General features: G+C 61.9%; 1 protein-coding gene across 1 annotated transcript in view; it reads right to left on the reverse strand.

Moving 5' to 3' along the window:
* Positions 1 to 1,392: 1,392 nt before the first annotated feature.
* The window catches only part of BCAS4 (breast carcinoma amplified sequence 4), a 47,148-nt gene continuing 22,254 nt past the window's right edge, over positions 1,393 to 26,286 (reverse strand). Inside the window, exons 4-5 of the mRNA XM_045833223.1 lie at positions 23,616 to 23,756; positions 1,393 to 1,867 (exon numbers count right to left, since the gene is read on the reverse strand). Coding sequence (XP_045689179.1) covers positions 1,745 to 1,867; positions 23,616 to 23,756 — 264 coding nt within the window. The 3' untranslated portion in view covers positions 1,393 to 1,744. The remainder of the gene's footprint in view (positions 1,868 to 23,615; positions 23,757 to 26,286) is intronic.

Genomic DNA, 26,286 nt, shown 5'->3' on the forward strand with positions numbered 1-26,286 from the left:
TTCATCCTCACAACACCCAACAGGCCAGGTGCCATTATTCTCCGCATTTTTACAGAGGAGGAGGCTGGGCTCAGAGAGGGCAAGCAAGTAGTCCAGGGTCACACAGCGGAGGCATACAGGAGATGAAGCCCCCAAGACGGGCTGACCGGCCTCAGAGCCTTTAAGCTCACAGCCTCTATCCAGTGGATCTCCATTTAAGGACATTTAGGTTGCTGCAGCTAGATCACATGACATTGTCTCCCCCCCAACACTCCCCCCGCGCCCCCACCCCCACCCCCACGCCGGCCCGCCCGGCACCTGGTTCAGGTTCTGGAATGACGGAGGCCTCGGCCTTCTGGAAACTGCTGTCCTCACCACTTCTCTGAAAAATTAACTCGCCATCGAATCCGTGCTCCCGCCGAGCAGATCGGGGCACAGCGAGTATCTAAGCGCCATCATCGAAGACAGTCCCGATCGATACGACACGGCCGTGAGCGTTACCGATCACAGCAGCGTGGCGTCAGTCGGGAAGCCAGACGCAGAGACCACCGCGTACTGTGTGGGCGTCTTTCCGCCACCCTCCAGCCTATCGAGTGCGAGTGCCGGGGCCGCCAGGGGGTCCGCACTGTTAGGTGTCGGAGTGAGATTGGGCCGCGGAGCGGGGCGGGGCTTCCGGGCGCTGACCTTATTGGTTCATTTGTTTCTCGGCCTGAGGGCGGGGTCAACAGGGGTGATCGGTTTATGAAAACCCATCGGACCGTTCATTGGACCGTACGCCGAGGCGCTCCTTTCTGTACATGAAACTAGGCTTCCATGATTTAGAACATAATTTATACAAAACTTGAATAAAAATTATAAAAGTTGACAAAGGTCATCGCCCTAGAAAATTATCGACTTTTCTTGAAACACGGGGTCCACAGTTATCTTTTAATTCCAAAAACGACCCTAAAATTTGGCAAGACCTGGTTTTCCTTTCCTGTTATCTGACCGGATTCATTAAGTTAGTTTCCCTTGAAATTCTAGTACAGGTCTGCAGTTGTGTGTGCGTATGTGTATGTGTGTTCTCTTGGCTCTATGAGGAATTCCAGAAAAACTAGAAGTATCCATTGCTAACGTGTGGAGTCTGGACTCTTGGAGTAATAGCAGGAAAGTCATCTGCATAAGAAGACATGAAAGCCAGCGCAGCTTTGAAGCCGGGCAAGTCCCGACCGCCCTCCACGCGCCTGCTGGGACCTGAAAGGTGGCAGGTGCACCCCCTGGCAGGTGCGGGCGGGGAGCTGGATCAGGGATTTCGGGGCGGGTGTGCCCAGGTGGCGGGAGCAGCCTCAGAGGAAACACTGATGCAGAGTAAAAAGGGACGGGTCACCCCCCCCCCCAACCCTGTCCCCACACCCAGACCACAGGTGAGCTCTTGATGCCTTTATTGATGTGATTCACATGCCAGCGGCCGCTGGGGCTTGTGACAAAGGCAACCGCCAGTGAGGGACCTGGTGCCACCGTGGCTCCCGCACAAAGCCCTTCCAATAGAAAATCCCCACTGTCCCTCGGGCACGGTGGCTCCTCAGATGCGCCCACCCAACGCTGGTGGACAACGAGGGGCTGCCACACTCCGGTTCCAACATTTCTCCAGACCCCGCGGCCTCCCCCGAAGCAAGGGAGGAACCTCAGCAAAGAAATGAATAACGATGACAACAGAAGAGGAAACGCCAGCTGCCCGCCCAGGGGGCTCGCTTCCCAGCGTCCCCCCGGGGCAGGGCCGCGGCGCTCACAGACGGTGACGGCAGCTGGCGGTCGGGGGCGCCGCCTCCCGGGCGTCCACCGGAAAGTAGTCCTCGGTCCTGTACAACGTGGGCAGCTCGAAGGTTGGGGGCGCCTGCGTAGGCAGCTTCTGGAATGACAGAAAACGGGGTGCCCAATCAGCCACGTGACCCCACCTGCGTGTGACTCGAGAGTGCCAGTTGGAGGGGGACTCGTCCCACAGGGAGTCGTACATGTGCCCGGAGACTCTGCGACGCTTTGGTAGCTGTGCCTGTCGGAGCGAAGCCCGCCCACGGAGGGCAGCTGGGCTGTCGCGTGGGTCCCTGTCCTCCGCCAGGCGCGGTGGGGCTCAGCAGGAACAGGCAGGGCCTGCTCTCGGCTCTCGCAGGGCCTGGCTGAGGAAGCTGGCGGCACTCGAGGGCTCAGATGGCTGGGCAGGGTCCCCAGGAGCCTGGGCACAGGGCCTGCCTGCCGCTGGGGGACCAGGGGACAGGCTGACTGTTCTTTCCCGAAGGAGCCATCTCTGCTGCCTGCCGTGTGCGCCATACGCGTGTGTTAGTTCTGTTTTTGTTTTTGTTTTTGAGTAGAACCATTTCAAGAAGTGCTTACTTACTTCTGGTGTGGATTTTGTTGCAGGGAGCCCAGGAAGGGGGGAATCCTCCATGGGGCACCCCATCTAGTGGGTGGGCCCTCTAGGCTACACATGCACCTCCAGGAAAAGCCGGTTTTACAGAAGACCACCTCAAACCTGACTCCACACGGGGGTCCCCTGGGAGACTTCCGAACAACTACGCTCAGGCCCCACCCTGAGTCTGATGTCTCTGGCCAGCGGTGCAGCCTGGGCATCCGGGCACCATCAAAGCTCCCAGGGGGTTCCCATAAAGAGCCAGGGCTGATCCCAGCGGCTGGGACAGCTGCAAGGACAGAGGGTCTGCCAGGCTGTGGAGATAGATGCCCTTCCCACTAGGGAGACTGGCAGCAGGGTGGACAGGGCTTAGGGTGGTAGCAGGCAGATTCTAATTACTGTCTGAGCCCCAGGGCCCTGAACTCTGCCCACACCGAGACCTCTCAATTGCAGAAGACAAGCATCAGAGGACTTCAAATAAGGCAGGACACGGTCAGGTGTCTAGGGAGCACATGTGGTTGCCCACATCAGGAAAGCCAGGACCAGCTATTCACCTTGGCCAAGGGCCAGCCTCACACAAGGACAAAGAACGTTCCATCCACTGAGTCCGGGTCAGCCCGCCTTGGCCCAGCCCACTTGCAGGATACCTGGGACACAGGCCTTGGCCGCCTGCCCCCTGTCTCCCAGCACCTTCCTGGGCTGCATCCCACCCCCGCAGACTGGATGCCAGTCTTCCGAGAGCCCTGCAGCCAGAAGGCAACTGGGAAATAGCCGGGAGGTAATCTGGCCGCTAGGGATGCAATTGGGGGTGACCCTGACCTCCTGAGACCTGGCCTGTGGGCCAGTGTCAGCTAGAAACACAACAGTCAAGTGGACAATGGCAGTTCAAAGACAAGCTCCCTCCTCCCAACCCATGGCTTGGGGGCCGAGGAGCATTTTGTGAAAAGACAGGCTTCAAGGGGAGGGGCCCATGAGGGTCCCCAAAGGCTAGGGACCAGGCCAGGCCACACAGACGGGGCTTCGGCCTCCTCCCCCAAGGGGACAGACTTCCAGAAAAGGAATCAATCTAATGATGAAGGAACCGGGAAGAAGGGGTCAGAAGGGACTTATAGCAGCTTTAGGTGTAATGGAGTCTTCAGATCCAGTGAGATCGGATGCAAGAAATGGTGACCTCTTTGCTTGTGCTGGGCAGAAGTATCACTCCTGCATTCAGAAAGGAGAAGGAGACACAGGGAGGTGGACCCGGCGAGAAGCTGGGAGCTGTTAGCCCTGGGGGCGCTCAGAAAAGGAAATTCTCACAAAGAATTCACAGGGGCTTTGAGAACAAGCCATTGCAAATAGGCTCACCCCCACCCTCTTCCCAAGGCCCCCAGCCTGGATGGCGGGGAGAAAGCTGGCGGAGGCTTTCCCATCTCGGCCCCAGAGCGAGCCCCTGACCACACCTTGGGGTGGTGGAGAAACTCGGGAAAGTGACCACAGCTGGCGGGAGGACTGGACTGTGGTCCACCAGGAACAGGTGGCCTGGGATGAGCCAGGGGGCTCGGAGTGTGACCTCTTCGGCCCCCAGCACCGCGCTAGAGAGCAGGTGGGTGTGTGCCACCATGGCCTACCCAGCCTCCACTTCCCACTCTGGGAGGGGCATCTTGATCTTCCAGCAGGATCATTTGTGCCAACCCCCCCAAACCCCCCCTACATTGGAAGGAGGGGTAAGAGGAGGCCTGACCCTCCCTCTAATGATTGGTCCAGGGGTGAGCAGGTGACCCAAGCTGGGCCAATGAGAAGCAGCCTTGGGACTTTTGCTATTGGGACAGGGATGTCCCCACTCCCACCCAGGTTCCTGTGAGGATGGGTCACAAGCCTGAGATCCACTTCTGCCCCCACAGCAGGGGGCCTGCCTGAGAAGGACACCAACACAGGGAAGCAGAGTTGGGAGGCAGAGCGGGACAGGGACCTGACCATTTCCTTGGAGCCCCTGGGCCCAGTTGTGCCTGATGCTGGTGTTCCCCCGGCATTTTCCTGCTCTGGAGCGGAGGGGCTCTCCCTGCTTAAGCTGAGCTGACCTGGGTGGCTGTCTCACGCGCCCGAGAGTCCTGCTTTAAACCAACACCAAACCCGCGGTGGTGCCAGTGAGCCCTTGGAAACCAGTTCTCGAATCAGCAGGTGAGAGCCCATCTGTGCGGCGGCTGGAAATAGCCTGGCACCCCAGATGCTGTCGGGGGAATGGAAGCACCCCCTCCCCTGAGGCCTGGCCCCAGCGCAGGCGCCCCAGGTGCTGTGGAAACCAGCCCCGCCACACCCACTTTCTCTCGGCTTCTCGGGGCTACCTGTGATGAAAGGGGCCGTCCCCATCCCAGAGGTCACAGGAACCAGGGGCCCGCCAGGCCTGCCCGGCTCCAAGCCCGGGCCCCACTCATGACCCCAGAGGGCTCCTGCCACCGCCTCGACTTCTTGAGGACAGAGCAGCAAACCCAAACCCTTGGGAATCACTCAGGGGACTTCGGAGACCTCTGCCTCCCCTCCCCCCACCCCCCACAGCTGCTCCTGAGAGTCCCCTCTAGGGATGGCCAGCATGCAAGCCTTCGTGTCCGACTCGGCGCGCGCCCGAGCCTGCAGACAGGAGCGTCCCGCCAGCCCAGGACCGGAGGGGAGCCCGGAAACCTGGCATCCCGACATCCCCCGGGTCCAGGGCTCTGCCTCGCCCCCTGCCTCCCAGTTCCTCTTAGCCGCCTCCCCATCTGCTCAGAGCCCAGCTGCCATCCTCCTCGAGAGACCTCCCGGGCACTGGGCGTGGCATGCTCCCGGGTCTCCCCACGCTCCCTATCTTCCTGGGAGCACAGAGAACAGCAGGGTGGTCAGGGGAGTCCCTGGCTGGCACCCCCTCCGCCAGGTGGTCAGGGCTCCCCCCATGCACTGTCCTGGTGACACACGTCCCCTGCACGTGGTGTAGTGAGAGGGGCACTCCACCTCGGCGGCGTTCCCCCCAAAAACTGACAGCCCTGGGCTAACCAGGAGAAAAACATCAGACCAGCCCTCACCGAGGGCTACCACACGAAATGGCTGACTGGCACCCCTCAAAGCTGTCTAGAGCATCAAGGACGGGGGGGCGGGGCGGAGAAGCTGCCACAGACCAGAGGTGCTAGGAGACCCGATGGCCAAATACACAGTATGGTTGGTATCCCGGATGTGATCCCGAAACAGGAAAGGGTAGTAGGGCAGAGCTGGCGAAGTGCGAGTAAACCGTGGAGGTCGCTGATAACTGGGTATAGTGTTCACAACGCACGGTGTAAGGAGGTGCTGACAGAGAAGCGGGGTGAGGGGTGTGTGGGAACCCTCTGCATTGTCACAACAACCTGTCTCTAGCTCTAAAATAAAACCGTTTGCTTGGCGGGCAGGGGAGCAAACAGAAGCAGCAGCTCCGGCTGTCTGCACAGTCCGAGCCCCAGGCCTCTCTCAGTTCGACCCCCAGGACAGTGAGTAGCGAGCCCCTCCTGAGCGCCCAGCCCGTGATGGACCCATCCTCACAGCCACGGAGAGATGCAGGTGGCCACGAGCCCATTTTGCAGAAGAGAAGGTGAGGCTGAGAGAGGCACTTGCCCAAGATCGCCCAGCTGGTAACTGGCAGAGCTGAATTCGAACCCAGGCCCACCCAGCTCCAGGCTCTGCCTCAGCACTGAGCTGGGACAAGGCGGCCCCCAGGGCTGAGCTCTTGTGCAGGACCTGGGATGTCCCTTCAGCATCTGCTTTCCAACCGAGGACCCTCAGGAGTCCCTGCTTCCAGCGCCCTCAGAGATCACAGACCGGCGGGTGGCCTCTGGTTAGCCTCTGGCCCACAGACCCGGGGCTTTGGCTCATGAAAATTTAAAAATGAGTTAGTTGCCAGCATGGAAGAGCCGGGATGTTTCAAATACATATCGAGTTCCTATTTCTCCCGAACACCGGCACTGTCTGGCCACAATGGGCCCACATTCCTGCGGTGTGCAGGGTGCTGGCCCCTCCAGACAGGGCACGTGCTGTCCAGTTTGCCACCATCCTGCCCGGCCTGACTCACTCGTCCACACGACCCACAGGCATCTGAGCTGGCAGCGGCTCCAGGCTCACGTCACATGGCTCAGACACGTCTCCGTGGGCTGCTGAGGAGCCGGACAGAGGAGGCCTTGCTCCCCGTCCCGTGCCCTGGGCCTCACGGGGTAGGCACTGGGGTCACTGCCAAGACCAGTGGTTGCTGCCTTTTACCCACAGACGGTCCCCTCTGGCGCTCACAAGAGCCTGAGGGGCATGTCCCCTGTCAGTGCCCGTTTTGTGGAGGAAAAAGCAGGCTCAGTGAGGCCAGGGTGGGTTGTGCCCAGGGCCGCACGGGCTGGTAAAAGTCAGGGCTGGGAGTCCAATCAGCTATTCTGAGCCTCGCCCGCATGACCTTCCCGCTGTGTCCCCAGCTCCCTTCTCAGTCCTGCCTCTGAGCTTTCGGCCCCTCAGGCCATGCGGGCCTGTCCTGCTGGCTCCTGCCCAGGATGGGGGTGGGGCCAGTCTTCCAGAATGCTCTGACAGCTGCGGGCAGAGCCCCTCCCATTTCTGGAAGCAGCCCCTGCAGGTCCTGTCCTGCCCCCAGGCCTGCAGGACTGCAGGACCGGCTGGCCAGCCTCCTGGCGCCTGCACGAGTCACACAGATGAATCCCCTTTGCCTGGAGCCCTCCTGCCCAGCCTGGCCCCCCAGCCCAGCCTCCACCGGCCTGGCGACCACAGCAGCTGGGGACCGGGGAGCGGGACTGCCCGGAGTGGGCTGCCCGGAGTGGGCTGCCCAGACCAGAGGACCCCAGCAGCAGGGTCAAATAGGTGCAATCTCGTTATAGGCGATGCTGCCCCTGGGAGCAGCTCTGGAAGGTTCCTGGGGCCTCACGGATTCCGTTCTCAGCCAGAAGTGCAGCGTTAACATGGCACTCGCAGGGGAGGAGCCCTCAGAAGTGCTGCCAGGACACTGGCTACCACATCCCAACGGACATGCCATCAAGGCGGGAGACACAGGGCTGCCAGGTGGGGAGGGGTCCAGTCCCCGCCCCCCAGCTAGGTCTCCCTGGGGCCCCAGCCCCTGGCCCACAGCCTCCAGCGGCTGCCCTCCCGGCCCCGCCTCCTGGAGGGGATCTGACTCCCGGCCTCCAGCCAGAGTTGGCACCGGAGCCCCCTGTTTGACCACCGAGGCCTTGGCTTTGCATCTCAGTGCACAGCCCATGGTTGCAGCTGTCTGACTACAGACAAGACATAAACGTACATATATAATATTTTTATCAAGCACCTACTATATTCCAGGGACCCCCTACTATATTCCAGGGGTCGCAAGTGCCTTTACACAGGAGGAAACTTGAGGCTCCGCCCACCCGGGCAGTCCAACTCAGGCTCCCCACTGCAGCCCCCACCCCATCCTCAGTCCCCTGTGGGAATCCCTCCCCAACCCCTCCCCCCACAGCCACTGTCGCCCCTCCTGTCCGCCTCCCTCCCAGCCTCTGAGGTCACTCGCAGATCAGCTCCACGGGGACAGTCCTGAAAACCAAACTAATGCCCTGCTGAGTGCGTCACTGCCACGAGTCGCAGACCCCGGTCCTGCCTGTCAGGCCCTGTCCCCGCAGCCACCAACGGGCAGGCGGAGCCAGAAAGAACACAGGCATGTCCCGCGTGGCTTCCGCTGGCCTGAATTTCTCTGCTAGTTTTGTTGCCTTTGTTTTTTTGGTTGTTTCTGTTCTCACATTTCGTTAATGAAATGTCACTTTTTTAATGAAAAAGAGATTTCAAGCTTCTCTTTAAAACCCTGCGGCGGGGAAAAGGAAGACAGCTGTCCCTGAATGACAGTAAAGACAGAGTCGGGAGCCCTGGCGTGTCGGTGGAGATGGCAGGCTGCCGCTGAGAAGGGGGCGTCCCTACGCGGGGGACGTGTGCTCTCGCCTGCGTGGTCCCCTAGCCGTGTGACTCATTTCTGCCCCCCGCCCGCCCCTCAGAGTTGGGGGTTTTTGCCCCCAGATGCACGTGATCCGACCTGACGCTCAGCCCCTCACCTCCGGTCGCTCACAGCCCTCCAGCGGGGGGGGCCTGGACCTCACGGGGTCTGTCCTGACTCGGGCCCCTGCACCTGCTGCCCCACTCAAGGTACTTCTGCCAGGCCTTCTGGTGAGGGCTCCTACCTTCCCTGAGACCCTCCCAAGGGTCCCCCAATCACAGGGCACCTTCCCTCCTTCACTGCAGCCCTGTGGAGTGTATCCTGTTAACCTTTCTCCTCGCTGCCTAACCGTCTCCCCGCCAGGCTGAGCCCCACGGGGTTGGGATGGGGGCCACGTCAGTCTTCAGGGCCGGGCTGCGGCCACAGCAGGAGCCTGAGCCTGACACACAGGACACACTCGGGTCACAAGAGTCCATGGACTGGACTCTGTCAACCCCCGAGGCAGACAGGAGGGGCCTGGGTGCTGGCCTCAGACCAAGCGAGGCTCAGGATCCAGGACAAGCGGAAATAGTCGTGTCTCCAGACGCAGACACCTGCGGGGGCCCCGTTCTGGCGCCCCTGCCCTGGCCAGGCCTGTGACCCGCTCCCGGAGACACGAGGTCACATGGAGAGTAAAGCCCTCACTCCCAGCAGCGCTCTGCCCTGGCCGGGAGCCTGGGACAGCACACGGGCGTGAAAGAGAACCCTGCTGAAGTCAAGTCCAAACAGCGTCTGGGGCGGGTGCCTCCGCCGGATCGATGCGGGCGTCTGGGCTTCGATGACTGAGCATGTGACGCAAGAGGACAGCCCCGGGGGACACTGAGTGAGGGGCACAGGGGGACTCTGTCCTGTCCTCACAAATGCCCTGCAAATCTGAAATGATCCCAAACGAAGAGATGGTTTGAAGATGAATACAACGTACGCACACAGCATATGCAAAGCACCGAGGGGGCCAGGCAGCTACTGAGTAACAACGCTGGTGTCCCCACTGACAGCAACAGCGGAGACCCCTCACGTGCTGCCCATCGCACTCACGACAACCCCGGGCGGAAGAGAGGACTGTGAGCCCCGTTTCACAGATGCGGGCACAAAGGCGCGGGAACTCACGCAAAGCACGACCCTCGCGAGCGACAGACAGGGCTGGCCCCTGGGCGAGCGACCTGCGTGGCACGCGGGCCCCATGCGTGGTCTAACTCTGCCGTCACTGTCTGGAAATTCTGTAGGAGCTTTGGGGGGGCCTCACGTTTTCATGTTGCACGTGGCCCTGCCAGTCTGGTGGCCAGTCTGGTGACCGAGCTGCATCTCCACAGGGGCCCTGTTGGGTCCTGGGGCGGGTGCCCCATGCGGTGCCTCCGAAAGGGCGCTGGTGGAAACTCCGTGGACAGCACAGAGTGAGCACTCCTGGTGGGGCAGGGGTGGAGTTTGGGGGGGGACATCGGCGGGTGGGTGTGGCTGTAGCAGACACTCTGGGCGCAGAGCAGGGAGGGGACGACCCCGTCCCAGCACAGGCAGCACACCAGCCACCCCCGCCCAGCGGCCTGCTCCGTTCAGAGACCTCCCGGTCAGACCGACGTTCTCCAGCTCCCTGGCTGCTGGCGTGCACCTCCAGACGAGAGCGCGGCCCGCACCAGCGGTGGGCACAGAGCTGCGTGTCCCTCGCTCCAAAGCTGGTTCCCCCTGGACCCCTTGGAGCCGTGGCCGGCTCCACAGCGGGAGGCCGGAACCAGCACCAGTTAGCCATCAGCCGTGTTGTCAGGGTCCCTAACCTGCGAGGCTGTTATTCACTAAATACAGAAGCCATTGGGGCAAAAATGGGGGCCCACACCAGAGCCCACAGGAGCTGCCCACAGGTCAGAAGGAGCTGCCCACAGGCCCAGCCCCAGTCCCTACCCAGCCTCTGGTGGGGGGGGGGGTCTTCCCCAGGGCCAAGCAGCTGCCTCTGGGCAGCTGGAGGAACCCACTCCAGAGGCAAGGCCCGGCTGTGTCCTGAGCCCCTTCTGCCCCACCCCGGGGGTCTGGGCAGCCTTGGGGGCCTCTTCTCAAGTGGCCCTTCCCTCACCCAGGTGAGCACAGGGCTCCTGTCCAGGCCCACAGACCTGCCAGGTCTGTGCTTCACCACGTGACCGGCCGGCCGGCCCGTGAGCCTCACTGCAATGATTCCACCCCCGAGGCCTCGTCCTTCGCCGGAGGCCCTGGCCCACGAGGCTCCGGTGCTGCCCGGTGTGAGTGGGACAGTTTATCCTCCGGCCTGGGGGGAGCAGGGGTGGCTCTCAAGGTCGAGGAAGTAGCAAGGCCGGTCGAGAGGGAGGGAAAGGAGGAGAGGGAGAGGGCACGGAGCGCGGTGGGGACAGGCGGAGCTGTGGAGAGAGGGGGAGATGGGAGAGGAGAGAGAAGACCGGGGGCGGTGGGAGAGAAAGCAGGATCAGGAGAGAAAGGTGCGAGAGGAAGAGAGAGACGCAGAGAAGGGCGGGTTTAGAAAGAGAGGGAACCCAGGGAACCCAGGAGGGGGTGGGGAGGAGAGAGGGAACGTGGACACGGAGGGATAAGGCAGGAGAAGAAGCAGGGAAGCGAGTGGGGAGAGGCGAGGGGAGGGCCGAAGGCCCCAAGGGAAGAGCGGAGGGGGCCGAGCTGGGGTGTCGGGGAGCGGTGGGGGGTGGCGGTGCGGCGCCGGCTGGGGACGAGGACACAGAGGTGAGGGGACTGGGGGGCCTGGGGCACGTCGGCCCACGGGTTCGAGGCCTGTCCGAACCCCAGCCAAGTCACTGGGCCTGGCAAGGACACAAGAAAAACACCATACGCCAACCACATCCCTTTGTCAAGAAGTGCTACTCCCCAGGGACAAAGGCCATCCGAGAAGCCAGGTCAGTCTTTGTGGAATGGCCTCCGTCTGGCCTTAGGGGCAGCCCTTCGCTCCGTCCTCAGTGACTCGGGCCTCCTGGAAACTCCCAGCCTAGCCCTCCCCTCAGGGCCTAGCTGCTGCCTCAGAGACCCGTCTGGCTGCAAAGGGAGAAAAGAGGAGGAAGATGGGCGCTTTCTCCGGCCTCCGGCCCCGCGGCAGCCCCACCCCACCAGCAGGCCCTGTCCACGTCACACACACACACCTGTGCCCCCTAGGCCTGGGACAGCAGCTGCCATGCGGTGGCTGTTTCATCAACACACGCCAGGTCATGGACCTGGAGCCCCCGGCCCCCCAGGGGGGTGATCTCATTCAGCCTCAGGGCCACAGCCACTGGCTCCGCTCCCGACGCCCCCCACCCACCCCAAACCCCACCCTGAAACCTCCCACCGGGGCTCCACCCGCAAACGCGCCCGCATGGACTCTCTCCGTCCACACAGCAGGCGGGGAGAATCTCCGGGGAATCAGGCTGCGTGAGGAATGCCGGCCCTGAAAGGTTCCACACTGTTGAGTGATTCCATGTACAGAGCGTTTGTGAGGCAGCCCGCTTTTGGGAGATGGAGGGCGGACGAGCGGTTGCCAGGGGTTGGGCCAAAGAGGAGACGCCACCTAAATACAATGAATTGTAGAGAACCGATACCACTGACCAGAACTTAAGCCCCACGCCAATGAGAGCCAGCGAAAGTGGGGAGACCCGGACTGAGGACAACGGATGATGGCACCCCTGTCCACACCCTGGCCATGAGATGGTCCTACAGCTTTGCAGGGTGTTACCACCGGAGCGACTGGGCGAAGCACACGAGGAACCTCTTTGTGTTATTTCTTATGACTGCATGTGCGACCACAATGATCTCAGTAAACAATTTGGAGCGAACACACACACAGAACAGACCATGCGTCCCCACCTCCGCCCTGGCCACCCTGGCCGCCCTGGCCACCCTGGCCCGGGCCATCCCAGCAGTTTGAACCTCCCAACCTCCACCCTCACACTCGCAGCACCTCCCCCCTCTCTTCACACCCGCCGCCGCCGAGGCCAAATCCGGGCACTGGGCCCACACCTGCTCCCTTCACTCCCCCCGCCCGGACCTCAGGCCCCAGCACACCACCTGCTCAGGGCCCCAGGCACCTGCATACCTTCCTCCCTCCCACCACCTGCTCAGGGCCCCAGGCACCTGCATACCTTCCTCCCTCCCTGGTGCCAGCCACCACGTGCTGGAGCTTCCAGCCTTCCCTACACCGCTCTCCCCGCCCGCCCCGCCCCGCCCTGCTTTACTTGTCTCCCTCCCCGGGGCGCACTGCGAGTTCCACCCGCCGTGTCTGCTGCCAGAGGGCAGGGACGGTCTCCTTCCTTCCTGGGTTTCCAGATAAGCAGCTCCCGGCTCACACACAGGAGTGGCTATGTGCCGAATGAAGGGAGGTTTGCAGGAATGAAGGGGAAAAGCGAGGTGGATGGCTCTGTGGCATCACAGGAGTTAAACCAGCCCAGAGGCGGGGGGAGGAAGAGGTAAAGGGCCGGGGTCACACAAGTGGCAGCTCCTGGAACAGCCAAGGAGAACGTGAAGGAGAGTGTGCGTGGAGGGCAGGGGGAAAGAGGAGATGGGGGAGGCAGTGTGCACGGAGGGGGATGGGCAGGGCTGTCTCCAGACTCAAGACCCTGAGGTTTCCAGGAACAAAACCCCAGGGCACGAAGGGAAAGCAGAAAGCCAGGATGGTGCCCTACAGGCCAAGCCATGCCTCCCAGCAGCCCCTGCCCCTGGCATCGTGCTCCCAAAAGAACCGGAGGCTGGGTGGGATGGAGCCTGAGCTCACCTCCTGGGGTCTCCCCCGGGCGGGGGGGCCCAAGCCTTAGGGGCTTCCTCGCATCTGCCCATCCACACACCTCTACGTGGGACTCACGCAGCTTCAGGAAATGGGGGTAGGAGTCGCAGTGGGAGCGGCAGAGGCCCTCAGATTTGAACCTGTGACGTTCCTCCCCCCAAGGGCCCACATGGAGCTACCGGCACAGAGAGCAGGGTCCCTTCACCCCGCACAGTAAATTGTGTCCAATCTCCAAATCCCTCAGATGGCAGCAGAACCCCGCTCTGGCCGTTTGACCCTGGCCAGCTTCACCCCTCGGGGCCTCGGCTCCGGCGTCGTGTGGGAGCAGGCCTGGGTGTCGTGAAGTCCACGGAGCGAGCGGCAGCGTGCTTAGGGGACAGTCAGTGCCGAGCGGGTGCTGGCTGACTTCAGGATTATTACAGCCCCCTGAATTCATATTCTTTTTAAACGCCATCATTAGCTTGCAAACAGCCCAAGTGTACAATTTCATGACACTGCGTATTTAGTATTAAATGCATTCGGTTCCAAACCAGGAACGTTTAAACCAAATCCCAATTGTGGGAGCCAATTCTAAGCACTGCTCTAATTTTTAATTACAAGGAGCCTCAAAAATTAAGTGCCAGGACGTTTTCCAGCCACCAATCGGGGCGGGGGGGGGGGGCTCCTCTACCAATGAGGGTGCGTGGCTCACAGTAGGTGCTCAGTAAGCGCCTGCTGGCCTGGGCAGCCTGCCCCTCGAGCAGCCTGTGGTCTCCCCGTTCCCTCCCCGTGATGACCGCTGTCACCTGGGCCCCTCAGGGACACCCCCCTCACACACACACACAGGTGGGCCACTGCCCGAGGCCTCTGAAGCCAGGCCCAGACCAAGGAAGAGCTGCCGGACTCGGGAAAGGACGGGCAGGGCCCAGGGCCACAGTGCTGAGGCACCCCCACCCGGGCCACCGTGGGCGCCTGTGGACCGGCGCTCAGCGGTGTCCAGCCCTGAGGCGGCCCGGCCCCGCCCCAGCCCCTCACTGCCCCGAGGAGGAGCCCCCGCAGCGCCCCGCTGCGGCCGCCTTCCCGGGTTAATTATTAGGCTCTCCGAGTAACGGGAACTTTGGCCCTGACTTCAGGTCTGGCGACGTGACAAGGCACCTGGACGAATTTACTGCTTAATGAGACGTGGTTTATTTTCCCCGCAGAAGGCTGACCGTGGATGGCACCAAGGGCTCCGCGGGCTCCGTGGGCATCAGGAGGATCCCACCGGCTCAGGGCGCGCCCAGCGCAGCTGCAGGCCTGGCGCAGGTGTCTGCAGTAACGAAGGGCCCGCCTCCGCGCATCGCATCGCATCGCCGCGGAGCCTGCGTGGCGGATGGAGACTGCCCGTCCTCCGCCGCGTGACCCCGTGTGCAGCGGGTGCCGCACATCGGGCCGCGCTGCGCCCTCCCACAGCCCTCTCCTCGCCTGTGTCGGCCACTTCCCCGGCCTCTCTCCTGTTCTGGCACGTGCAGGAGTCGGCAGCGCACACCTGCCAACCGCACCTGCCTGCTGAGTTACCTCCTGCGAGCCACAGGCAGGGGCCTGGCGTCATCGTTTCTTCATCCTTTGGTGCGAGTTCGCGGCTCCCACATGTCAACACTCACTGCGCACTAGGCGTGTCACTGCGGGACCCCCCTCCGGACGCGCTGTGTCCGTCAAGGGCACTGAGAAGGACGGCGGGGGTGGGGGGCCCACAGAGCCCCCGGCCAGTGGACACAGAGCGGACTCAGACCGGATCATCCCGCCGTGTCACACAGGTGGGTGGCCCACTCGGGCCCACAGGTGTTCTCTTCCCCCCTGAGGAGGGAAGGGGCCTGGTGAGACCCCTGAGGGGGACAGAAGAGATGCAGGGGGAAGGATGGGAGGGAGTGCGGGGCAGGGGGGACCATGAGGCTTTGTGACGGTGTGTGACCCAAGGAGAGACACAGGGAGGCACAGAGAGGCACAGAGAGAGACCCAGAGACACAGGGACGGAAACAGAGACAGGCAGACGAGGGACTCAGGAACGGGGACCCAGACACACCATGACAGAGAGGCAGAGGCAGAGACGGGAAGGGTCTGCCACAGCCCTGAGTGGCCCCCAGTGTGTCAGATGACACATGGTCCTCATGATGGGGAGGACATGGAAGAGGGACACTTGGAGAGGGACCTCGGCGCCCCCGGGACCTGCCCCTGAAGACCCAGCATCACCCGGGATGTGTCCTCGGGCAGGGCCTCTGCTGAGGGGCCCCCCATGAGCGACCCCCTCCACCAGGCTGGCCTTGGTCCTGCGTGAGTGGCGGCGCAGGCTCAGGGAGGAACAGGCTGCCTGCCCCATCTGGCTCCCACTGGCGGGATGGGCGGCGATGCCACACAAGCCCACGGGGGCAGGGGTGGACCACCAGCTTCTCCAAAGGGAGCTTTCTACGGAGCGACGCCGGCCGACACTCGCTGAGCACCTGCCGGGGCATCGGGCTGCTCCTCTTCCCCCTCCCCCGACTGCGGGCAAGTGACTCCCCCTCTGTCTGCCTCAGGTTGCCCTTGTATGGATGGGGCCAGGGATGGTAGAACCCCACTGCTGAGTCAATGAGGACAGGGTCACACCCGTGCCCACCAGGCCTGCACGGGGACCCACCTGCACTGCGACCCATCTGGCCAGAGTGAGCTCACTGAGCCACTTGGGGTCAGAGGCCCTACTTCCCAACTCCCCCAGTGTGCCCAGAGCAGCTGCGGGGATGCAGGGGGCCGGGGGGTGCAGCCTGTGCGGGTACCCAGGCACACAGCCATGAGCAGGCCTGGGCGGCCCAGGTCCACAGTTCGGAGTCCAGCTCTGCCTGCCCAGCATGGCCCCCACTCAAGTCGTACAGGCTGGTCCCCACCACTATGCAATCTGCTCCCTCCCTCCCCTCCTCCTCCCCCACCCTCAGCAAATAGGTGCTGGACCCACGCCCAGGCCAGGTACCCCGCTAGGCACTGACTCACCCCAGATCTTCGCCGAGACAGAGACGGACGCTGTGAGCCAAGAGGCCCCCTGAGATCTCCAGGAGCCTCCCAGATTTGTATTCAAAATCTACTGAGCTCACATAGAAATCTATACCTGCAACCTCTTTCTTATAAAGAAGGGCAAGCATAGGCCTTTCTGAACCTTTATTCCTGGCTGGAGTTGAGGGCACCTGCCACTTACGTTGGCCGCAGTCCCCACCCAGCCCCCCTGCCTCTCTCGGGGCCCTGTGCACCCATGGTGAGCACTTAGATTTTGACCCCGGGGACATGACGCGTGTGGGGCTGTGGGACCAGGCATGGCAATGCCCGGCCGGCTCAGTTAAAGCGTCTGACTTCTGTGTGCCTCAGTTTCCCATCTGTAGAGGGGGAGGGTGACAGCGAGCACCTGTGTAACTGGTGGGCATGAAGACAAACCAACCTAGGGCAGGGAAAGTGCCAGAAAACTGGGCTGCCTGTGTCGTCATAACCACCGAGTCAAAGATGAGAGAACCCTGTACCTACTCCTGAGAAAGTCTCCTCTGGGGGAAACATGGGTGAAAACAAGTGGCTCCCAGGGGTGCTGTGTCAACAGGGGAAATGAACGGGCATTGGGAGGCCAGAGGGATGGGTGCCTGGCAAATCCAGGTGTCTTCCTGGAGGTGGTAACATGCCTTGGCCTTGGACAATGAATAAAGTCTACCAGGAAGGGAGCAGGAAGGGTATTCTAGGCAGGGGACCCGCCTATGCAAAGGCCACAGACAGTGTCCACCAGCCCCCAGGAAGGCAGAGTGTGGACCCAGGACGCTGGTGTCACAGTGACGCCCCCAATGGCGACAGTGTTTGAAAAGGGTCCATTGACCGTGTCCCACCAACCTGGGAGAGGCTGGCAAGCTTGCACGCGGGCCTCAACAAACAGCACCCCCAAATAAAAATGCTCCCTTGTCGAAAGGAACTTCCTCTGCACACACCCTCCAACCCTCAACAAGAATGCAATGTTTGAAAAGAGAAATCTGGTTCCCAAACCGGCCGGCCGGGGAGCCCTCGGTCCCTCCCTGCACGGGGAACATGGAACGCCCAGCCAGACAGCAGCACCGTTCAAGTGTGAGTGCGGAGTAACTCCCTGGGAGCCAGCTGGGGGGTGGGGAGCTGCTGAGGAGGGGCTGGGCACCAGCGCCACTCTCGGCCCTCCGCTGTCGCCTTAATATTTGCCATCTGCTTATGTTGCATTTTTGCCGCAAGGGATGACGGGGGCAGAAGGAGAAGGAGAGGCCGGTTCGGGGCCGGGAGAAGGCGCCGTGAACCTCCGCGGCCTTCTTCGCGTTGGTGCCTCGCTGGCCTCCACCACCAGATAAAGCCCCGGCCAAGCCGGGCTCCTCCCGGGACTCTCCCCACAGGGGGACTGGGCAGAGGGAGGGGGGCGGCGGCCCAGCGGGGCTGAGCCTGCCTCCTTCCCTCCCCTCCCGGTGGGGAGCGAGCTGGGGGGAGGCACTGAGGGGGAGGGGAGGAGACGCCAACCCTGGCGCTGAGGACTCCTGCAGGCCACCCGGGGCATGGCAGCTCCGCCCACAGCCTCCATTACCTCTAAGCCCAAGAGGCAGCCCCAAGCCGCAGGGAGAGAGGGAGGCGTGGACACTGCATCCCAGCCCTCCACCGGCCGGAAGTGGCCTGGGGAGAAATCTGGGGAGGCCATCCAGGGCCCGGGAAGCTATAAGAGCGTCCACTGATTCTGATTTATTGCACACCTACTATGTGCTCACCCTGGGCAGGAAACAAATGCCCACAGGGAGGAACCGAGAGCGGGTGACTCAGTCCAGATGGCAGGCGGCTGGGAAGGGGTGCTGCTTGGGGCCCCAGACCTCTGCTTCTTCGAGAGATGCCAGATGTACGGATTCTTACAAAACACTTCTTTTAACTGCTAGAAATGAATTCCAATTAAATGCACACATATTCCAAGCTGGCCCACGAATACATGTTAATGGGGCAGACTGGGCCCAAGGATCTTGTCGGTGACCCGCTCCTGCCTCTGAGAAGATAGCAGAGGGAGGGAGGAGACACTCCGAACAAAGCCACAGCCGGGGCAAAGCCTGGATCCGCCACTTACGCTGTACGACCCTGGGCCAGTGACCAGCCCGCTCTGAGCCTCAGGTCACTTCCTCCGGGCCTGGAAGAACCACACCTCTCTCTGGGGTTGCCACTGGAAGCTGACACAGGCGCACACAATAGCAGATGCTCAATAAAACTGCGGGCTGCCAGTCATGCTGCGCAGAGAGAGGAAGGGGCTGTCTCTCCACCCTCGCCTGGCCCCAGATGCCCCTGAAGGGGGTGAGGGACGGTGGCGGGGCGGGGGGGGGGGCGATGCGGACTGTCAGCCTAAAATCCAGAGCTGGGGAGGGCGCTGGGAGTGACGCACAGGTGCAACAGATGTCTCCCTGTGTTCAACATGTAGGGAAAACAAAACAGATGCACAGCTTCTTCACCCAAAGAGGAAAATGTGGCTCTTCCCCCATTTCTCTAAGGCTGCTGGGGGCCACGCCCGGCCCTTTAGAGGAAGCCTGGGCTCTGCAATTCGCCCCAGTCCCCACCACTCCTGACCGTGTTACACCTGGCAGACACACTCATTTTCGTTATCGGGTTTCCCTGTGCGGGGATCGGGGGGCCCTGGGCAGGCCCAAGTCCGGGCCGGGCCACCAGCCCCCAGGCAGCCTGGCCCGGCAAGGGTGTCGGGATCTGGCCCTGAGCGGTTTGCTGTTACCCAAAGAGCCTTCCTTGGAAAGCACCACGCTCTCATCCGTCGGAAAATTAATCAAAATGACACCTCTTGTGAACAAGATGTTTTGGCTCAGCAGAAAACAAACAGTGCTTTACAACACATTACGGAGGCTGCGCCGAGCCCCCGGGGGCACACGCGGCCAGGGGAAGGCCAGGCGCAGTTAGCAGCACACCTGTGGCGGCCACGGGCCAGGACTGGGCCTGGGCTCGGGGGACGGGACACAGTGACGCCGGACGTGGTCTCCCTGCCCTTCCGAGGTCCGGGCTCCCGTGACTGTAGCTCCGTCTCATGCTTTCACGTCTGCAAACGACCTCCAGACGCCCCGGGACCTCTGTGGGCAGGCGCCTCCTCTGCATGCAGGGTCTCGGGACCCAGCACCACCCCCCCCCCAAGTCCAAGAGACCTGGGGCCCTCACCTGGAGCCTCATTCCTCTCTTCCTCTCGGACAAGGGTCCCGAGAGCTCAGGGTGCAGGGTGCATTTCCTGGCTGAGGAGCTGAACTCTGGAACCTGGAGAGCACCCCGTGCCCTGCTCTGACCTGCGCTCCAGTCTCAGCCAGACATCGCCACCCCGAATGCCAGAGCTCAGGGCAGAGAACGCAGCCTGGAAATTTCTGCAGGTGAGTAGAATTTGACCGAGTCACCCCCTCCTACGAACCCTTTCGTGGCTTCCCATTGCCCTTAGAATAGTTCTAAACTCCTCTGTGTGGCCCGAGGCCCTGCTCACTCCACCACGCACCCCGACTTCCCGCTCCTCCTCAAGCCGCATGCATTGGGGGGTCCCACTTCAGAGCCTTGTGCTGGGGTCCTCTCGGCTTGGAGCACCCTCTAGTCCGGCCTCAGACTGACTTCTCTCATGATGCAGGTCTCAGCCGACAGGGCTCTTCCTCCAAGGCCACCGCTGACCACCCCCCACCCACAGCACACCACGGCCCCCTTTAAAAACAATGACCTTCTGAGTTTGCTTAGGACTCGGTCCTTGTCTGTATTCACCTGCTAAACACAAGCTCCCTGAGGGCAGAGTTCACAACTCACGCCCCGGAAAGTCTGGGGTGCTGCGAAGAATGGGGGTTCACAAGCTCAGGCCCAGCTGCATGACCTCGGGTAGCCTCCCTGCACCTCCTTCTCCTCGCCTGGAAAATAGGGAGCGTAGCAGCCCCCACCCGGTGGGGGCTAAGCTGAGAATGAATGGTGCCTGGCTCTGCAGGGCTGGCTCTGCGTCCCCACGCCATGACCCCTGCTTCTGCCCAGTGACAAAGGGGTCTGCCCGGCACGGGGACCTTATTTCCGAGCAGAGCTGGCTTCTCAGCCCCGCCAGCCAGCGCTCAGAGCCCTCCTTGGAGGCTCCTGGGGTCCTCCTCTTCCTTCTTATTCCCGCTGCTTTGCTGGAGGCCGCGTCACTTTGCACAGAATCCAAACTGCGTCACAGGATGCTGTCCCTGTCAGCTAACTGACAGTTTAGCTCCTCGAGGCTGACAATGGCTCTGCCCCCGGCCCCCGGTCCCCAGCCACACAGCTAAAAAATGCCACAGAAAACGAGAGGTACAATTCTTAGTGAAAACCTTGGAGTGTCCTGGCTGGCGTAGCTCAGTAGACTGAGCTTGGGCTTTGAACCAGAGCATCGCAGGTTCGATTCCCAGTCAGGGCACATGCCTGGGTTGCAGGCCACGGCCCCCAGCAACCGCACATTGATGTTTCTCTCTCTCTCTTTCTCCCTCCCTTCCCTCTCTAAAAATAAATAAATAAAATCTTAAAAAACAACAACAACAAAAAAAACCTTGGAGCGTTTTAAGGATCAACGTAAAAGTATAATAAAAAACTGTCCCTTTCTACAGTGCATGGAAATCGGGACTTTTGTACCGTGAACGCACACTGTAACAGGAAAACACGGGTATTTCTGTGCCTGGACGCCGAAGGCCCAGGGCGCCGGGCTGGCCCCGGGCCTGTGGACGGACTGCAGCCTCTCGGGCAGCTCGACTCGAGGTCCAAGGCCTGGGCTTCAGGGGGGCTTGCTGGGAGGTGGTATTCCTGCCTTCCTGGGCCTCCCCCGTCAAGGTACGTGAGGCCAGGCCAGCCCAGGTTACAGCCAGCACCCAGTCACATGGGCCGCTGGGGCTGGGGCAGAGGGGTAGGGACACAGCTGCCCAGCCCAGCTGCCCAGCCCAGCTGCCCCCGCACCCTCTCTGCAGAGTGAGGAAGAAGACAGAGGGAGGAAGGAGGCAAGAAGGGGCGGTGGGGCCAGGAAAGTTAGAAAAAGCAAGGGCCATTTTCTCCCTGTCCCCCCTAAAAGACCCCTGCCCAGCTCCAGGGTCCAGGCTGAGCGCCCTCCCTCCTGGGCCCCACGGGAAACAGCGACGAGTACCGCCCCACGGGGACAGGACCCCTCGCCGGCATGCCCACAGTGCAGACAAGGCTCAAGAGTCCCCGCCCCATCCAGCCTCTGCTCCTCGGGACCCTGGAGGGCGGACGGGGCGGGAGGTGGAGTCCGGGCTGCGAGGAGCAGCTCTCACTACCGCAGGGCGAGGGGCCGGGTGGGCTCCGGGGGGCCGGCAGCGGTCACGGAAGGGCGGTGCGCACCATGAGCACGCACTGGGGGGGCCTGACTCCGGACAGCGTGGGGTCCTGGCCTGGGGAGACCCCGATGGGAGAAAGGGAGGTCATCCGGGGGGGCACCCTGTGAGGACCCCACCCCCCTGACTGGTTCTGGTGGTCGGAACCGGGTCCAGAAAGGCCTGGCAGAGCCGAGCAGTGCAGAGCGCTGGGTCCAGGTCCCGCAGGCTCCCAGCTCCACCACTTCTGGGTGCGCAAGCCACCCGACCCCTCGTGCCTCGGTTTTCCCATCTGTGAACTAGGGACGACGACCAGACCCGCCTCCCGAGGTGGGATGTGAGGTCCCTGCAGAGTCCGGGCGCCCAACACAAGTCGTGACGACCATTATTCTAGAAGGCCCCTCAACCTGCACCCTAGAAACCCTTGGGCCTGCACACATGCATGTGCGTGTGCGTGTGTGTGCGCGCTGCTCACTGGCACGGCCTGCCCCAGACACAGCCCTCCTGGGGCCAAGATCAACATGCTGGGGGTGCAGAATGACTCACCACCCCTGGGCTGCGACAAGTTTCCTGGAACAAGTCACCACAGGTAGGCCTGGGGGGCCCCCGTGTCTGGCACAGACGAGGAGGTGCAGGTCCCAGCATGCTCAGCCACACCCCGGTGGGATCCTGCTGCAGGAGCGTGCGAGGAAACCCGCCCCCCCCAGCACACACACACACATTTCAGAGCCACAGGAGCCTGTGTTCAAACCCCACCACAGACCACATGCCTTTCCTTCTCCAGGCTTTGGCCTCTGCCCCTAAATGGGGACACCAGTGCCAACCACACAGGGACAACTGTACAGATGACAGAAACAGAACGTGAAGTACAGAGACCGAGGGCCCAGCGAGCCATGGGCAGTCGAGGGACTGAAACCACTGAGGGGCAAAGCACTATGTGTTTGGGCATTCCTGGTCACCCAGGGAGTTACCGTAACTCCAGGAGAAGGGGAAAAACGGAGCAGCTTATGAGTTCATTGTCACTGGAAGGCAGAAAAAGACTGCGGCTGTCTGGAGAGGGGGAAATCCCCAAGGGCTTCTCAGAAGAGGTGGCATTAAGTTGGGTTTTAAAGGATTAATAGGAGTTCCTAGACCGGGAGATCTGTGAGGCCATGCCTAGCTGTCACTGGCCTTGAGCAAGTCATTCACCTGGAGGTGGCAGGTGAGCAGGCCGGGTGTCGGGCAGGTGGCAGACAAGATGGGGCAGTGGGGGCCTGCCAGGGACTGGAGAGCAAATGCCTCGTCAGGCGTCCCAAGTCATGTGGTTTAGGTAACGTCGCCTGGCCAGACAGAAGGAGTCCACGTGGGCCAAATTCTGTCCCTGGGCTGCAAGACTGCAGCCTCTGACACTTTCCACACTTGCGTTTCCTCACCTGTCAGAGGAGGGTAACGTTAATCAGTAATGCCCAGCGCGCACCAGGACCGGCGAAGGCAAACGAGGTGATGCACACGAAGTGCCCGACCCCATGGCCGGGACACTGCAAACACTCAACACTCGAGCCTTCGAGGAAACACGGAGCGGAGACTCAGGGGCAGGCAGGCGGGATGGGAGAACCGAGATGCAGAGGGAGACCCCACGGGCCTCAAAGAACAGTGAGAGACCCCACCACCAGGGCAGGGCGGGGCAGCTGGCTGGCTAGACACCTTGTCCTTGTCACACCAGGCCGTGTGGCCTCAGGGGAGTCCCTCCACGTCCCTGAGCTTCAGTCTCCTCGTCCAAAAGGGGGGGTGATGATAAAGGCACCTCCTTCCACTGGCGTGTGAACTGGACCCCATGCAGCACAGCACGTGAAGCACTCAGAACAGACACGACAGGATCCGCCGTTATAATGATCAGAGCCAGCCAAGGGCGGGGCTTCTCACTCTCGGCACCGCACGCGTGCATGGAGAGCTTGAGAACCCTCCGTGGTGTGGAGCGCAGCCGAGAGTTTCATAGCATCCCTGGGTTCTACCCATTAGCACCCCGCCCACAGGGACCGCCCTGCTCAGCAAACAGCAGACGCTCAATCAATGGTGGATGAATAAGCAAGAGGTCACAGCAACGAAGCTCCAAGCTCAGAGCAAGAAGAGGGACCTCAGGGAGCAACTGAGACCCCCAGCCACCTGGGCCGGCCCTCCCCGGGGCCGGCCAGACACGGTTTCCTGTCTGCAGAAATGAGACATGCCCTCTGACCTCCCACTTCCTGAGCCCCTCTCCCACTCCGGGGTCTGGGAGGAGGAGGGCGGTGGGGAGATACTCACGTTCCTGAAGGAGGGGAGCCCCCTGGAGCCCAGCCACCTCCACCCCGGCAGGGCCTGGGGGAAGGCCCCGTGGTCCCGCTCGGCCCGGAGCACGTGGTCTTCCAGGAAGGAGACGTGGTGTCCCACCATCTTGACAAAGGCCTGCGGGGGAGGGGAGAGCGGGGATGCCACACCTGCCCGTGCATTCCTGACGGCTCTCCCTGGGCCCCGGAGAAGCCGGACCCTTGACCACGGTCACCAGCAGGCAGGCTCCTGGAGAGGTCAGGCCTGCGTGGCGGGCAGGCCGCCGCTGGGGACGCAGACCAGGACAGTGACAGCTCCCACTGCTAGCCAAGCACGGCCAAGCCCTCGGTGTATCCCCCCATGCTCTCCCCACAGGAACCCTATTTTTAGCCTCTGTTTTACCAGGGAGGGACACCAAGGCTCAGAGAGGTTGGGTCACCTGCCCAGAGTCACACAGCGGTCCCCAGGTCTCACTCTCCCTCCCCAGGGCCTTTGCACCAGCTCCGTCCGTGCCTCAGGACCCTTCCCTCCGTTCTGGATGGGATGCATGCTGCTCGTCTGTCTAGCCCCAGACTGACTGTCCCCTCCCCAGAGAGGCCACCCCTGACCGTCCCTGCTGTAACACAGCCCCCGAGCCACTGGGGAGCCACCCGTGTTCTGAGTCCGCCTTGCCCCCTGGACTCCTTGTCCACTCACAGACCAGCTTCCTCCAGAACGCGAGCCCTGAAAGAGCAGGTGCTGAGTCAGTGTTGCGCACAGGCCAAGGCCGAGCCTGGCCAGCCGGAAGGGGCTCAGCTGGACAGCAAAGGCACGGAGGCACGCATGTGTGAATGAATGAGTCGATGCGTCCTCAGCAGAAAGACACAGGGTGAGCCCAGGATGGTGCCGCTGCCCGCCCTGGGGTTCTGGCAGGGGCAGCGCTGAGAGGCCGAATAAGCCACATGGGATGTGCGTGTGCATGCATACGTGCACATGTATGTGTACGTGCAGTGCGAGGGACAAGGGGCCACAGGCCGGAAGCTGCCCGACCAGGGCTCCAGCCCTCGAGCTTGGAGGCCTCGCCTGGACAGCACATCTGGTTGTGAAACAGAAGAAAGTCCCGCGGGCCCTTCCTCCAGCCGATTCCAATTTTACGCTCCTTGCCCTAATACCAGGCTGGCGGGGAGGGAGGCCACGCCGAGGAATGTGGGCTCGTGAGGTCGGACCCGCCTCCCGAACGCCTGCCAGGGAGAGGCCGAACCTGGGCCACCCCGGCCGGCCTGCAGCCAACCGAGGGGGACACACAAGCACCCACGCGGTCGGGGGCTGGGGGACAGAAAGGCATAACAGCTGATCACAGCCACCTTGGCGGCTGGTTATGGAGTATGGGTGACCTGACTTCTCTGTGTTTTTTTCTATACATTGAAAATGTGTAACTTTTATTATCAAGAGGGAGAGAGGAAGGCAGGGAAGGCAGGGAAGGAGGGAGGGAGGGAGGGAAGGAGGGAGGGAGGGAAGGAAGGAAGGGAAAAAGGGAGGGAGGGAGGGAGGGAGGGAGGGAAGGAAGGAAAGGAAGAAGGGAGGGAGGGAGGAAGGGAAGGAGGGAGGGAGGAAGGGAGGAGAGAGAAAGCCCCATTGTTTTAAAGTATACTTGTGACTTCCAGTGTTTTTGGCAAAGGCCCAGCTTCAGAGCAAGTCCCTGCCCAACAAGTGCCACCACTCAGCACCGAGGAGCAGTCGGGCGCTCAGACCTTTGTGGTACCAGCTCCACCACTCCCTAGCTGTGTGACCTTGGCCAAAGCGCTTCCCCTCTCTGTGCCGCAGCTGCTTTTCTATAAAGCGGAACTGACAACAGGACCTTCCTCCCGGGGCTGCCGAGTTCTTACTAAGAAAGCGCAATGAGTCCCTGGCTCAGAGCAGGGGCTCAATAAACATTAGTTTTTTGATTAAAACTGTTAAAGGGCCAAGTTCTGGCCTGAGAGGTCACCTCATGCTTCCCAAGCTCCCCCCGCCCCCAGCCCAGTGGGTCACACTGATCTGAGAACTGGGTGGTCTTGGGCTCCTGGGAAGCCCCGGGGGCCCGTGGCCGGCTGGACAGAGTGGCGAGTGTGCAGCCCTCACGGATTCGGCCTCTCTCAGCCTGTGGGTGAGACCACCATGACAGCTTGTCCTCACTGAGCACCTAGACGAGCCAGGCGCTGGCCTAACAAGGACCCTGGAGGGACAAATGGCACAGTCCCGATTCACAGAGGAGGAGAGAGCTGCGGCCCAGGGTGGTGCCTCTGAGTCACCCTTGGTAATTGTGGTCGGCAGAATCGTGGCCCCCAAAACATGTCCACGGCCTGATTCCTGGGCCTGGAAACATGCTACCTTATATGACAAAAGGGACTTTGCAGGTGTGGCGAGGGCTCCCGCACGGGGGCAATGATCTGGCTGACCCAGGTAGGTTGGGGTGACCCCAGGGGCTTACAGAGAGGGAAGTGGGGGGGAGGGGGGAATAGGACAGAGGCTGGAGACTCTAGGCGGTGGGCTCCACACACCGAGGGGGGTGCCGTGAGCCAAGAGATGCAGGCGGCTCCTAGAGGCTGAATGTGGCAATGACGTGGGTTCGCCCCCAGGGCCTCCAAAGGAAGCCTGTTGACACCCCACTGTAGCCTGTGGGACACATTCTGGGCTCCTGGAGTTGTAA

Source organism: Phyllostomus hastatus, unplaced genomic scaffold (genome assembly GCF_019186645.2).
Source record: "Phyllostomus hastatus isolate PE091 unplaced genomic scaffold, TTU_PhHast_1.1 phas_contig_17, whole genome shotgun sequence".
NCBI lineage: Eukaryota > Metazoa > Chordata > Mammalia > Chiroptera > Phyllostomidae > Phyllostomus > Phyllostomus hastatus.